This window comes from Chelon labrosus, assembly GCF_963514085.1.
Source record: "Chelon labrosus genome assembly, chromosome: 12".
Classification (NCBI taxonomy): domain Eukaryota; kingdom Metazoa; phylum Chordata; class Actinopteri; order Mugiliformes; family Mugilidae; genus Chelon; species Chelon labrosus.
The window spans coordinates 19,130,475-19,142,490 of NC_140345.1; the positions used below are offsets into that span (position 1 = coordinate 19,130,475).

The 12,016-nt window shown below is 39.6% G+C and overlaps 1 protein-coding gene and 1 long non-coding RNA gene across 4 annotated transcripts; both read left to right on the plus strand.

Annotated features, from left to right (window-relative positions):
• The first annotated feature begins 11 nt into the window (after positions 1 to 11).
• LOC311497031 (uncharacterized protein) lies at positions 12 to 6,389 on the plus strand. 2 transcript variants are annotated; one of them, XM_084557129.1, is made up of 6 exons: positions 12 to 1,678; positions 2,044 to 2,181; positions 2,695 to 2,951; positions 3,529 to 3,676; positions 3,819 to 3,941; positions 4,049 to 6,389. In XM_084557129.1, the coding sequence occupies exons 2-6, from the start codon at positions 2,082 to 2,084 to the stop codon at positions 4,093 to 4,095; spliced, it is 675 nt and encodes a 224-aa protein (XP_084413255.1). In that variant the 5' UTR covers positions 12 to 1,678; positions 2,044 to 2,081; the 3' UTR covers positions 4,096 to 6,389. The 2 variants fall into 2 exon arrangements, with proteins under 2 accessions (XP_084413255.1, XP_084413256.1); XM_084557130.1 differs by lacking the exon at positions 12 to 1,678 and having other exon boundaries at positions 1,894 to 2,181.
• An 896-nt stretch (positions 6,390 to 7,285) lies between these two features.
• On the plus strand, positions 7,286 to 11,977 carry LOC311497040. Of its 2 annotated transcripts, none has more exons than XR_014699367.1 (7): positions 7,286 to 8,711; positions 10,440 to 10,484; positions 10,644 to 10,676; positions 10,879 to 10,893; positions 11,104 to 11,178; positions 11,276 to 11,300; positions 11,439 to 11,977. It is a non-coding gene; the product is annotated as an uncharacterized lncRNA (long non-coding RNA). The 2 variants fall into 2 exon arrangements; XR_014699368.1 differs by having other exon boundaries at positions 10,443 to 10,484.
• Positions 11,978 to 12,016: the final 39 nt, after the last annotated feature.

A 12,016-nucleotide genomic window follows, 5' to 3' on the forward strand; every position in this document is an offset into this window, starting at 1 on the left:
TAAAAAAAATAGCTACCAAGCATTACAATTAGCAGTTAGCATTGTGAGCCTATTGTTAGGGAGGAATTTGTGGTGATGCCGATGAAGAAGAAGAAGCACCAGAGTCCTGTATGTCTTATGCTTGAAGGAGTTTATTTAGGCTCATACGAGGAGAACAGAAGCTTCATCATCACAACATAAGTGCATGAGTCCACCTCAATTCTAAGGGACAAACAGTAAGCTCAGATTCTTATACTAGCAAGCAAGGCCGAGGCAGAAAACGGGAGATGTGTTAGCATCCAATCAGAAACATGAAGATAAGGATTCACACCAGCTAGGAAATACAAATTGTCAGACAGTGACAGAGGGCGTTATCATCTAACTCTACAGCTATGCCTGTAATGCAAAGTATCCCCCAGAGAGTGAGATTGAAGACGCCATAAGAGGGACCTTGGTCTTGGTATGTTCAGAGAGAAAATAAGGCAGATAACTGACGCCAGCAGTAATCACACAAACTTTCCATAGGGAAGAGAAATTATTCTCTAACACCTATGAGTGCAGCCTCAGGACTCTGAATAGCTGGACTCAAATGATGCTTGCAGCCATAGACATATATACATAGACGCCTCATTGAGCGGGTTGGCCCATTGTTGCGATACGTCAGCGTCGCCGCCATATTGGAGGAGGTAGCTCTGTCCCGCGAACCAATAAGAGTCAATGGAGTGAACTTTATTAAGCGTCTTCTACAAAGTGCTGTAAGTTCATTTACACATTCACACACGAACAGTATATATCCAGGGAACTGACAGGAACCAAAAACAACGTCTGTAACATTAACTACTCAGAATGTTACAGACGTTGTTTTTGGTTCCTATTTGTTTCCTGACTATATACGTTCGTGTGTGGATGTGTAAATGCTTATAGTACTTTGTAGAAGACGCTTAATAAAGTTCATTCCATTCATTTGTATTGGTTCGCGGGACAGCGCTGCCTCCTCCAATATGGCGGTGACGTTGACGTATGGTCCAGCGCTCAATGAGGCGTCTATGTATATATGTCTATGCTTGCAGCTCTAAGTGTTCCTCTGTTATACAACAACATGCATGCACTATGGTCAACAAGATGACGTGCAAGTATTTAATGTAAAAGTGATACTACTTTAGTTGCCATTCAGACAGAAGGAAGTTATTTTAACTTATTTGAAAGCAAAATTTTACGACTCATATATCTGAATGGGACTCTCCAAAGCCGAGAACTGAGAAATAAAGAGATTGGATGAGAGCGGGTGTAACAGATTTGTGTGAGAGAAAGTAAATGGCGCAGTAGAAAAATCTTGCACGATTAGTAGCTATTATTGGTTCATGACAGGCCTGCTCAACCTGTTTTTGTGCTGTTCGCAGAAATCCGACTTGTGCATCAGGTGAAGGCAGCATTCCTTCAGGTCGCCTCGTCATTCAGAACTTCCCGCATGGCTGAAGTGGGAGGATGGAGTGAGGCAGAGAGTGAAAAAGAGGGAGTAAGCTTTGTGCACTGACACTCTCTTCACTGTTTACGTATTGGGGCTAGATATGTGTCAGACCAGCTCTGAGAAGTTGTCAAGTTCCCCACAATAAAAAGGACTTATTTTTAAAGGAGCACCCACCTACTCTGCAAATAAGGAACTTGAAGAGCTGCTGGGGGATTTCCAGATCATTTCCTGGTTAGTCTTAATCCTTTGCTATTTCTGTATTTTCACCTTTTGTATTTGTTAAGTTTGTAAAATGTACAAAAATCTGGCAACACAGAATCGCAATTCCTATTTAAAAAAAACAAATGAACATTTAAAAATTGGTCATGGATGACAATAGCTTAGGTAACAAAATGTGTCCGAAGCTCATTTACTGCCTGATTGCACTGGAGTTTTATTATCTAATGACTATACCACATAAAATACACAAAAAAAGCCATCAGAAATAATACTTGATCTGTCCTTGGATAAATATGGACTCATGGACTGTTGTATTTAAGGTATTTCTTCTTTGTTGTATGAACAGTAAAGGTACCGCACATTGTTAAAACTTTCAGATTAACTTATGGAATAAGAGAGACTGATTGGAGCTACAATGGAGAAAAGAAGGAAAGCAGAAATGAGGAGGAAAAGGAAGGATTCTCTCATGTGCTTGCTGCTTGTGGCTGTGCTCCAGATTGGCACACCCTCCTCAGGTAACTATTAATGATTTAAAACTAACTAACTAAAGGTTTATGAACATCATGGCGCTCGCGTTACACTGAGTAATTCTTTCTAAACTGAAAGCATCCATCTAATCCTGTTCAAATACCGTGACAAGGAATCTCACACTAATTGCAGTTAACATTTATGAGTTTATAAGTTCTTCAGACGTGTTTTAGTCACTGAGACAACTTCTTCATTATTCTGTTGAAAAGCTTTCCAGTCTTGCTAGAACATCTTTCAGGGAAATGTTCAGTATTCATTTGTCTATTCAAATGTTTGAGTGCCAGGAAGGAACGTCTCAGGTGGCATTCAGTTCGTGACTGACGGCACGCAACATTGTTGAGCGAATAACATCTCAGCAATTACCTGAGTAGGAATTTAAACATTGTTTTCTCAAACAATGACTTCTAATCCTCCTCAGTTTTATAAAATGGACAGTGATTTAGCGGATTGTCCTGTCTCTTCTGTATACCTACGTCTCACACAATCAATCTCTGCTTCAGCTCAAGACATCACTTCTACTAGATCCACAGTCAGCAGCTCCACCACCACAACCACTGTCGTCACGACCACCACCACCGCTTCTGCACCTCTCACTTACAGTACACGTCCAACTAATGTGATAGCGGCTGTGGGAGAACCTGCAGAGTTTCGCTGTGGAGTACCCGAAACATCTCCAGGTCTACGGTTCACCTTCTACGGGAGTCACGGCAACTACAGCCTCACCTGCCCCAATGGCAAAGTGGAAGATATCCCTCAGGTGAGGAGCTGACCATCCGACCCTGCTTTCTGTCTTTTTTTATTTTTTGTCACTCATTTTTCTCTCTTCAAAGATTTTTTTTTTTTTTCTGTCAGGAACAAGCACAGAATCCGTTTACAGCTAAACCAACAACATTTCTGTGTTTTTTATTTATTTAAATCAAATCCCATTTGTAAAATTAGCTTTAAAAGGCCATTCAGTGTACGTCTTTGCATTTTGCATTTGCGTCAACAGAGATTACACTCCCTTGCCTCTTCATTAAGTGCACCAGTAAAAACAAGTTGTGCATTTGCATACGCTGAAATAGCATCAGAAAGGTGGTGATTCAACTGTACGGCATGCAGTTTGTGTTATTTTAAACAAATGCTGAATATCATAACCTTCATAAAACAAATTTAATGCATTTATTTTCATATAATGAACTGGCAAGTGAGTGTAGAGTTGTTTTCATTGTTACTGGTTGAGTCTGCATTTTGAAACAGGGTACAAATAGCATCAGAAATAGCCCACACGTCTGGACCACAAAATGTAGAAGATGACGTATGTATCATGCGATGCAATGTGACTCTGTCGTCAGGCTCTCTATGGAAGTTGTGAAATGAAGGATGGAGAGTCATTGGCAGTGTGGACCCTCAGAGGAACCTCCCTCCCCGACAACGGCACCAGAGTTGTTTGTCAGCAGTCAAATAATCCTTTCGCTCCTTCTGCCGGCCTGCTCGTTTATGGTGATAATTCCTCATACAAAATACCTTGACACACACCCGCCTTCATAAGATTTAGTTGATACAACAAATGCTGTTTAAAAATGTCTTTAATTTATGTCATTTCAGCTGACTCTCACTTTGTTTCTGTTTTCCCCGCACACAGATAACGGCACCAGCTACGCCACGCTCATCGGCTGTACCATTGGGGGTTTCTTTGGGATCCTCTTGGTGTTTGGCTTATTATACCTCCTGCTGAGAGAGTCCAAGACCCTCCAGAACTGCTTCAGTGAGTACTGCTTCAGTTTACTGATGTGAAAAATGTAACATTAGACCTAAGACACTGAATACAGATTGAGAACTGACAAGCATTGTGTGATATCCTTGTGTCTTTAGGGGTAGAAGAAATAGAAGAGGACAAGACCACAATAGTGAAGGAGTAAAAGAAGACATGAAGACAAGACTTAGCAGGAGATGATGCGCTTCGTAACAGAATTAGATTCCAGACAGCTTCTGAACCAAAACAGGAACTTGAAAATAAACAAGTCTAAAGTCAAAGTCAGATGTTTAAGATCAGATCCTGCTTTTTGATAGCATCAGTTCCTTGTTCTATCTGCAGTTAGTAGACCATGCCCTTCAGGATGGGCTTATATATATATATATATATATATATATATATATATATATATATATATATATATATATATATATAAGCCTATGTGCCTTCGCACTATATAATCTAAATATAAAATGTAAAATGTTTTGTTGCTGTTCTCTGATGTTTCTAAAACAGTCTCTGTGTAGAAAGAAGTGGTCAAACCTGAACTTTTTAACAACAAGCTGCCTAGGACATCGATCAGAGAGACAGGTCAGTAGTTTTGTGCCCGTCTGTTGAACTATTCACCCTGGCGTCAAGTGGTTAAAGAAATGCTACAGAAAAAACTGCTGAGTACGTGGTCCCAAAAAAAGACAGCTGCTGGTCAAATGAGGAACACAAGAGTAGCTGAACTTCTGTTTTACAGCTGGATAACAACTACCTGGCGGCCACTCGGTTAGTTAACTACATTTTCACAGTTTGTCCACTGGAGGGAGGCACTTACTATGAACATGGCAAACCAGTTTGTTTCATGAAAAGTTTTCATTCATACTCACAGAATGAGTATGAATGAAAACCTCTGAAGCTCTAATGTTAAATTTATATCATCAGCTATTTTGAAGAAGGCTCTTCGTTTGGCCAATGACGTGATGTTGCCATGCCAACTGTTTCCAAGTGCATTGTCAAATAAATAGACCTAAAGTCTTTGTGTTTGCATACAAGCAAATACAACAGCTCTTGGTTGTGCAGTAAAACCCTGGGGATATATGTTACTTCTCATTTGGTTGCTGTATGTGCACTCTATTTTTCCCTTTTAATCCCTTTGATACTTTTATAAAAACATCATAGAAACTGTCTCTTATTATCCTGCTGTCTGTCAATCCTGTACATAAGTCACAGTTGCCTATTAGTGATTGCTCTTGGTGTGTGGCCGATGACCGAATTAAAGCTATAGTATGTGAAAACAATGACTGAGTGCCCTTAAATGGTATTGTGATGCAAATATTCCTCTAGAATAGGTGTGGAGAACATTGTAATCACTATATTATAAAACCATCATATACAGTAGATAACTGCTTCCAGTCTTGCTTTGTTGAACTGGGTAAAACTGCCCTGGAAAACTCATCACGGTACATTATAAACTTCTGCTTTTTCTACATTTGACATATTAAATATTGTTTTAACATAGAATCTAAGATAAGCAACTTCTAAGTTTATTTATGCACACACATTAGAGACGAAGAACTCTTAAATATCTCAACTGCACGCTGGGTAGAAGAATATATTCTTCAGATATATTGTAAAAGAGTGGACACCAGAGTAAACAGAGACACAAGCGTCCACCTTTGACTAGATGTTCTTTGCTTCCCCCTGGTGGTGAACTCTTTACATGTCAGGACCTATGCCTGCACAGTATTCTGCCATGTATATCTCAAAGTTATATTAAGTAATAAAAAGAACTAAGAGAAACTGCAGGAATATGATATGTTGTTAAAATGTAGGTGGGAAGAGATTACTTTTTGTCCACTAAACAAATAATCAACTTAAACTCACTGTTAATGTTCTTGAACATTCCCCCATGTCCACTAAAATAAGGTTAAATTGCAAGTTATTATTATACTTAACACAGCAGCTCCCATGTATGCATACACAAACTCTGCATTGCAGCGAAGTGCACAATATAATATGATCACTTTGGTCTGCAGACACCGTGTTGTGACACCTGATGGAGCAACACACACACACACACATGCACGCACATACACACACACACACGGGGCTATCAGCGGGGGAGTCTGCTCCGTGGTCTTTTAGTTGATACAACAGAGGTAGTACGGAGCAACGTGTTGATTCAGCTGCTCATCTACGCCTCAGTTCACTCCACGATAGGCTTGTGTCATACTCTGGTGCGCAACTGAACAGAAAGTCTTGGTCTGTGGCGTTAGCAGTATTTAAGGGTCAGCCGGGTCATGTTTGTTCCTGACACTTTCTTCTTCACGTCTTAGGTCTGACTGGGATGACTGGCCCATCCTCTAACTCTAAATACACAACACTCTTGTCATGTGACCGCAGGCGAGCCTCTACATTCTTGAGTTTCCAAATACGACTGTGCAAGCAGGAGTCGTTTCGTGTAAACCACTATGTAGATCGCTTTTCAAAAACTTTTAATTACTATTACTATTAACATTACTTCTACTAATAATAATAATATTAATCTTCTTTAAGACTTCTTCCTTATTTCTCCTGTTTAAGTTTCATCTGCTGACCGACTGAGCTTCACTCCCCGCTATGTCAGCTATGTAGACCTTTAGTACTTCAGTTTATGGACAAACACCCTGAAACCACCACAAAAGACGTGTGTGTGCGCGTGTGTTTGTGTCGACTGATAACCTACATTGTTTAGTGTGTCTTGTCACGACGACCTTTACCTTTAACAAAGATAATGAAACAATTGAAGTTGCTACATCCGCTTCATTTCTGAGGGAAAGAGGGTTAAACACACACAAATGAAGTTAAAGAATAATGACTCACACTGAGTCAGACGATCAGTTTTATTACTTTTAGAATAATTTTAACCGCCCTACAGCTGACCTCTGTTTTCGCACATTGACGGAGGAGGGGTGGTTTTATTTTTCTTTGCAAACATGTGTACATCCTCCAAGCACAAGGGACACTCATTAAATTAAAACTGATTGATGTGTTGTTACGATTCTGCTTCATATCGATCAGTAACATTTACACATGATATGGTTTTTGCTTTTTTCTTTGCAAAGGTAGTATAATGGTTTAGTCGTACTGAAGTTTAGTATGTGCACGGCTTGTTTTTCTTTTACAATAAAAGATTTTAAAGAGACCATCATATGGCAATAAGTCATATTAACCAAGGGTAATTTGATCTACAGTTAAACACTAATGTTGTTATGTAGTTATCAAAATGCTCATTATTGTGGACAAAATATTATTTTCTAATGAGGTGTCCGAATTTACTGTAAGAAATATCGTACTGGGTATCCACTACATATTCTCCAGCTCCGCTAATGCTATCAGTGACATGCTAACGTCATGAGACACAGTGACCTTTATTTAACCTCACTGACAATAAGACAGGCGGCCGGTGCTTTATGAAGACAGACAGCAAAAAATACAGGGGCCTTAATCTAAACAATGTCTTCATGGGGAACATTTATCTGTTGTCTCTTTCTTGTCACCAGCTACCTCCTTCTATCTACTGTCAAATTATTGTATTATCACTTCCACACACGGCAACACGCACAAACCTTTAACTGCGTATCTCTGTGTCTGTGTCATTCTGGGCCTCACACTTATCATTTGTTGAGAGACGGATGCATGCCTCAGTTTTCAATGTGTGACAGAAGAAGGTATAAATAGTCACATCACCGCTGTGGAACACACACACACACATTTTTGCACACATGTATTGGTTGCTCAAATGTGCGCAGACACGAGTAAAACCGACACATATGCACAGAAACTGCCGGATGTACAGAAATAATATGATTTTCACCTACTTAACTGTGTTTGTGCTAAACAGTTTAAACTGACGTAGGTGTGAGCAAACAATGCCTTTTCAGCAAGGTTAGGAGTCTGCATCAATTCAGATAAGACTAGAAATATCTCTACCTCCTGCCTGGGTGTAGTAAAAGGAACATGCCTGTCAACCATCAGACCAACACAGTGTAATCCGATGGGAGAAGAGCACTGGGGGATACCTGGATACCTGACAAGACCTTGGGGATGGTATGTGAAGGAAAGCAAACAGAAAGGAGAATAAAAGCAGTAATAAAACACTGTGCAACATGTACTAAACCCTCCGGTCTTTGTCTCGTCTTACATGGAGGAATGCATTTAAAATAGAAAACATACGGACTTAAGAGTTTTCAATTATTTTGTCTATTCGTATTTCTCTCACTGCACTCAGTTGTGATCTTACACTGCACAGAGGCAGCACAACTACTTCGCTACTTTGAACATGTTGCTTAAACATAATGTAAAGGCTTCATTGACTGCCACTGGTGTGTCAAAGCCGTGTTGGCGGAATCATAAGCAATGCAAAGCTGATTTAAAATACTGATATGAGGAAATTAACCCATGATTGAGTCTTCAAATGAGAGCAAAAGAAATGTGCGTATACATGTCTCCACACACGCTCTTACCACATAGACTTACATACAAGAATGGCCTCTCTGAGGCAAATTGGAAAGTACTTTCACTCTGCTACGCACATGCACACGCTGATGTTTATGGAATAACAGCGGTCTCGCATGCGTAAGCAGCCAGCTCACATTCACACTGGGCACATGCACACACAAATGTTTATATCCCAAATAAAGAGGAGGAGCGGGTAGTACTTATTCAGGTAAAAGAGAAAAAGACACACTTTTGACCAGGCAGTGTCTAGGGAACATTCACGCACATTCCTCTCTTCCCGAACCATCAGCTCAGGTAAGAACAGGTCACAGCAAAGAGAGGTAGAATGAGAATCAGGGTCAAGGTCACTTTTCTGCAAAAAGAGATTTGGTTGTTGGGCTCCTAGGTCTCAGTTGGGAGTGTTTGGGTCTCAACCACAGACAGAAATATGTGCAGGACGTAGAGAACATTTAAGGAATTTAAATTTTAAATCACAGTAACAATTTGAAGAAATAACAAATAGACAACGGATTACTTTAGTGGATGAATCATTCCTCTACATGTGGCGGGCATGTCTGGTATATTTATGATACTGTGTTCATGTGCAGCAGAGAGAGTACAGTCATATTGGGACTTACTTTTTGTTTTGCACGCCTCTGTCTTTTGATTTGGTTTGTAGATAACTGTGTATCTTCTGTGTAGCTGATCAGAATTCAGAAACATTTAAAACACATACAGTAAGTTCAGCACTGCCATGAGTTAGCTGGCAGCAAAGTTAAGAACTGAGTGAGACGTTAAAGACGCGGAAATGTGAACGTTTTGATCCTGATCCTTAACTGCCGACTAAAATGGATAAAATAATATGAGAATATAAATCTACTCTGTTTAATGCAATCGTATTGTCTGAAAAGTTGGAACATTTTAAAAGACAACAGCCTGGTTGACCTTGAATAATGTCATGCTAACTTATATTGTACTGCAAGAGCACTCAGACGAAGGTCATGTTTGGAGGCATAACTGTTTTTGGCATGATAGTATGTCTTTTTATTATCTTTGTTTCCATTTGATGTCCAGTTCTTGAACAGTTAGTGCACACTGTACAGAATATGGACAACATAGATAAAATTAAGTAAATATTATCTGCACCGAGCACGTTTTTGCTCAGCTGGCAAGACTTATTATAGGAAGCATTTTTTGGGGGGTTGTTTTTTTAATCTTTAAATGTGTTTTATATTTTGCTAAGCTGTTTTCGCAGTGCACAATTTAAGTTAGAGCAGGATTGTTAAAAATCTACCTGGTGAGTGGAAAACTACTTTAAGCTTGGAAGAAGCTGAGCAAACAACCGAGGAAAGGCAGTAAATTTTCAAATTGCAGTGACTCTTGCAGGACCAAGGGCATTCAAGGCCAGACAGAGGTGACAGGGAGGTTTCTACAAAAGTCCTTTTGCATGCTCACTTCCCTCAAACACCACATATTCTAAATGGCTGCAAGACATTTGTGTTTCTTCAAAAATAGGAGTTTATGCGCTTTAAAATATAACTAAAGAACAGCGTGTTGGATGACCTTTAAAAACCAATGCTAAAATTATACAAAAATGCAATTCAGTCAACACGTATGATTATGGATATACTTGTATATAAAATAAAAAATAAGTGAATATGTTAATATTGCCAAGTGAATGATAAATTCAGCTTCTAGTATTACGTGAAAAGTCAAAGAAAGAATAGTTTTATTGTAAAGCACATGATAGCGTTTGGCAAAGGGGGAAATGAACATTTCTGCAGTTGAGTGTGGGCTGAAGGAGAGACCCGCTGGGTTTCTCCCTATAACAAAAAATGATCCTCTGTTTACTCTCCAAACACCCAGAATGCATCCCTGCTGACGAGACACTGACCTCTCGCACCACAAGGACGTTCTTCCTGGGGAGAGGGCGAAGTGTGCATGTGTGTGAGAAACAAGAAAAAAAAAGTGATGGGAAAAATGTCTCACAATCATCTTCTCTCTCCCTCTGTCTTTGTGTTTGTGTGTCTCTGTCTGACTCAGTAGTGTTGAAGATGGGACAGCTCACTCTTGTGACTTTAATGGCAGGTAAACAGACAACTCACATTTATACAAATATATAAAGTATAACTAGATTATTTCCTTAAAATGCTGACAACAAGGTGACATAGTGCAGCAAGGCACTACATTCGAAGACACATGTCAACTTCATAAAATAAACATTTCATTTGTTTTAATCTCTTGCAGTGCTGTTTGCCCTTTTCATGGAAACTGAAGCAAGTAAGGCCAAAACTCAAATCTTTTCCTGAGGAACTGCTTTGCAAATAAATGCAACATCAGCTTCTTTTGTAACACGTGAAACCATTATGCAGAAGGCTATTACAGAGCATTAGTTTGATCAGTCTCGTTTGTTGTCTCACTGTTTCTCACTAATTAATTTTTTTTTTTCTTATATTGCCCTCTCCTTGCTCTGGTTCTGCAGACCCATTTGTTTACAGTAAGTGTTGAAAATCCTCATATTCCTTGTCACTTCTAACCTATAATCTAATTAATTTTTAATGGATTAAAATATGATAAAACACATGTCTTTAAAAACGTAATTCAAGCATGAGGTGATTATCCATTTCATGTCTGGTTATGTTTGCTTTGAAAGGTGATTTTCTTTGTCTAGTGCGCCTGCCTCACCTTCAACATTATTATGTCTCAGACTATGATAGGCTACGAATTGGAGGTCTGATCTTTGCCGGTTTGTTGGTGGCTGGAGGAGTAGGCATTGTAGTTTGTAAGTACCCCAACTACACAGAAAAAAGGTTTACCTGTGAAAATAAAAATAGTTCACTGTAACAGAGGTGAGACTGAATTCCGGTTTGTCTTCACAGATACCAAGTGCGGCAAGAAGAGCAAGTAAGATGATTTTTTTCCCCCCTCCTTTTTGAACCTCAGTTGCTATGTGAGAGTCTGAATGTAAATGTGTGACTCCCCCCCCGCCTCTTATTGTCTCTATCTCTAACTGCCGCCCCTCCCTCCACTCTTACCTTGTAGAAAAGGGGACGACGACAGCAGTGAAATCTGATCTCGCGCCTGACAAACCGGCTTCGGCCAGGAAGAAAAGCTGACAGGCAAGAGGTGGAGAGATTGGGTGCGTGCTGGGGGGGTTAAGTTGAAACACACCTGTGCAGATGGTTCTACATGTGTAGACCTGTGCAAAGCAAACACCTTGTGTTTTTAAAGTGCTCACGAAATTTGGCATCATCTGGGTTAACACAGCATGCAGAGAAATAAATGAAGCCCCTGCTCCTGATGTTTTCAAGATGCATTCAGTTTGCCCAGATCAGATGTAAATCAGATTCATTTATTTTCACAGAGATGTTTATGCCTGTAAATACACATGGAGCTGCCTGCTGCTTAGTTAAGTCTTTGCTCTGATGCATATACTGATAAAGGTGCACTATTTGGAACAAAATGTAATGTTTAGCATTATCGTCAGCTGTCTGTTGCATGCTTTGATATATTGATTTGAGGATAAATCAGCCTGCTACAACCCTTTGGTGAATGCATCAAAAATTAAAATAAATGTCATGACCCCTAATCAAACGGTTTTCATTTGTGTCATGTTGTTT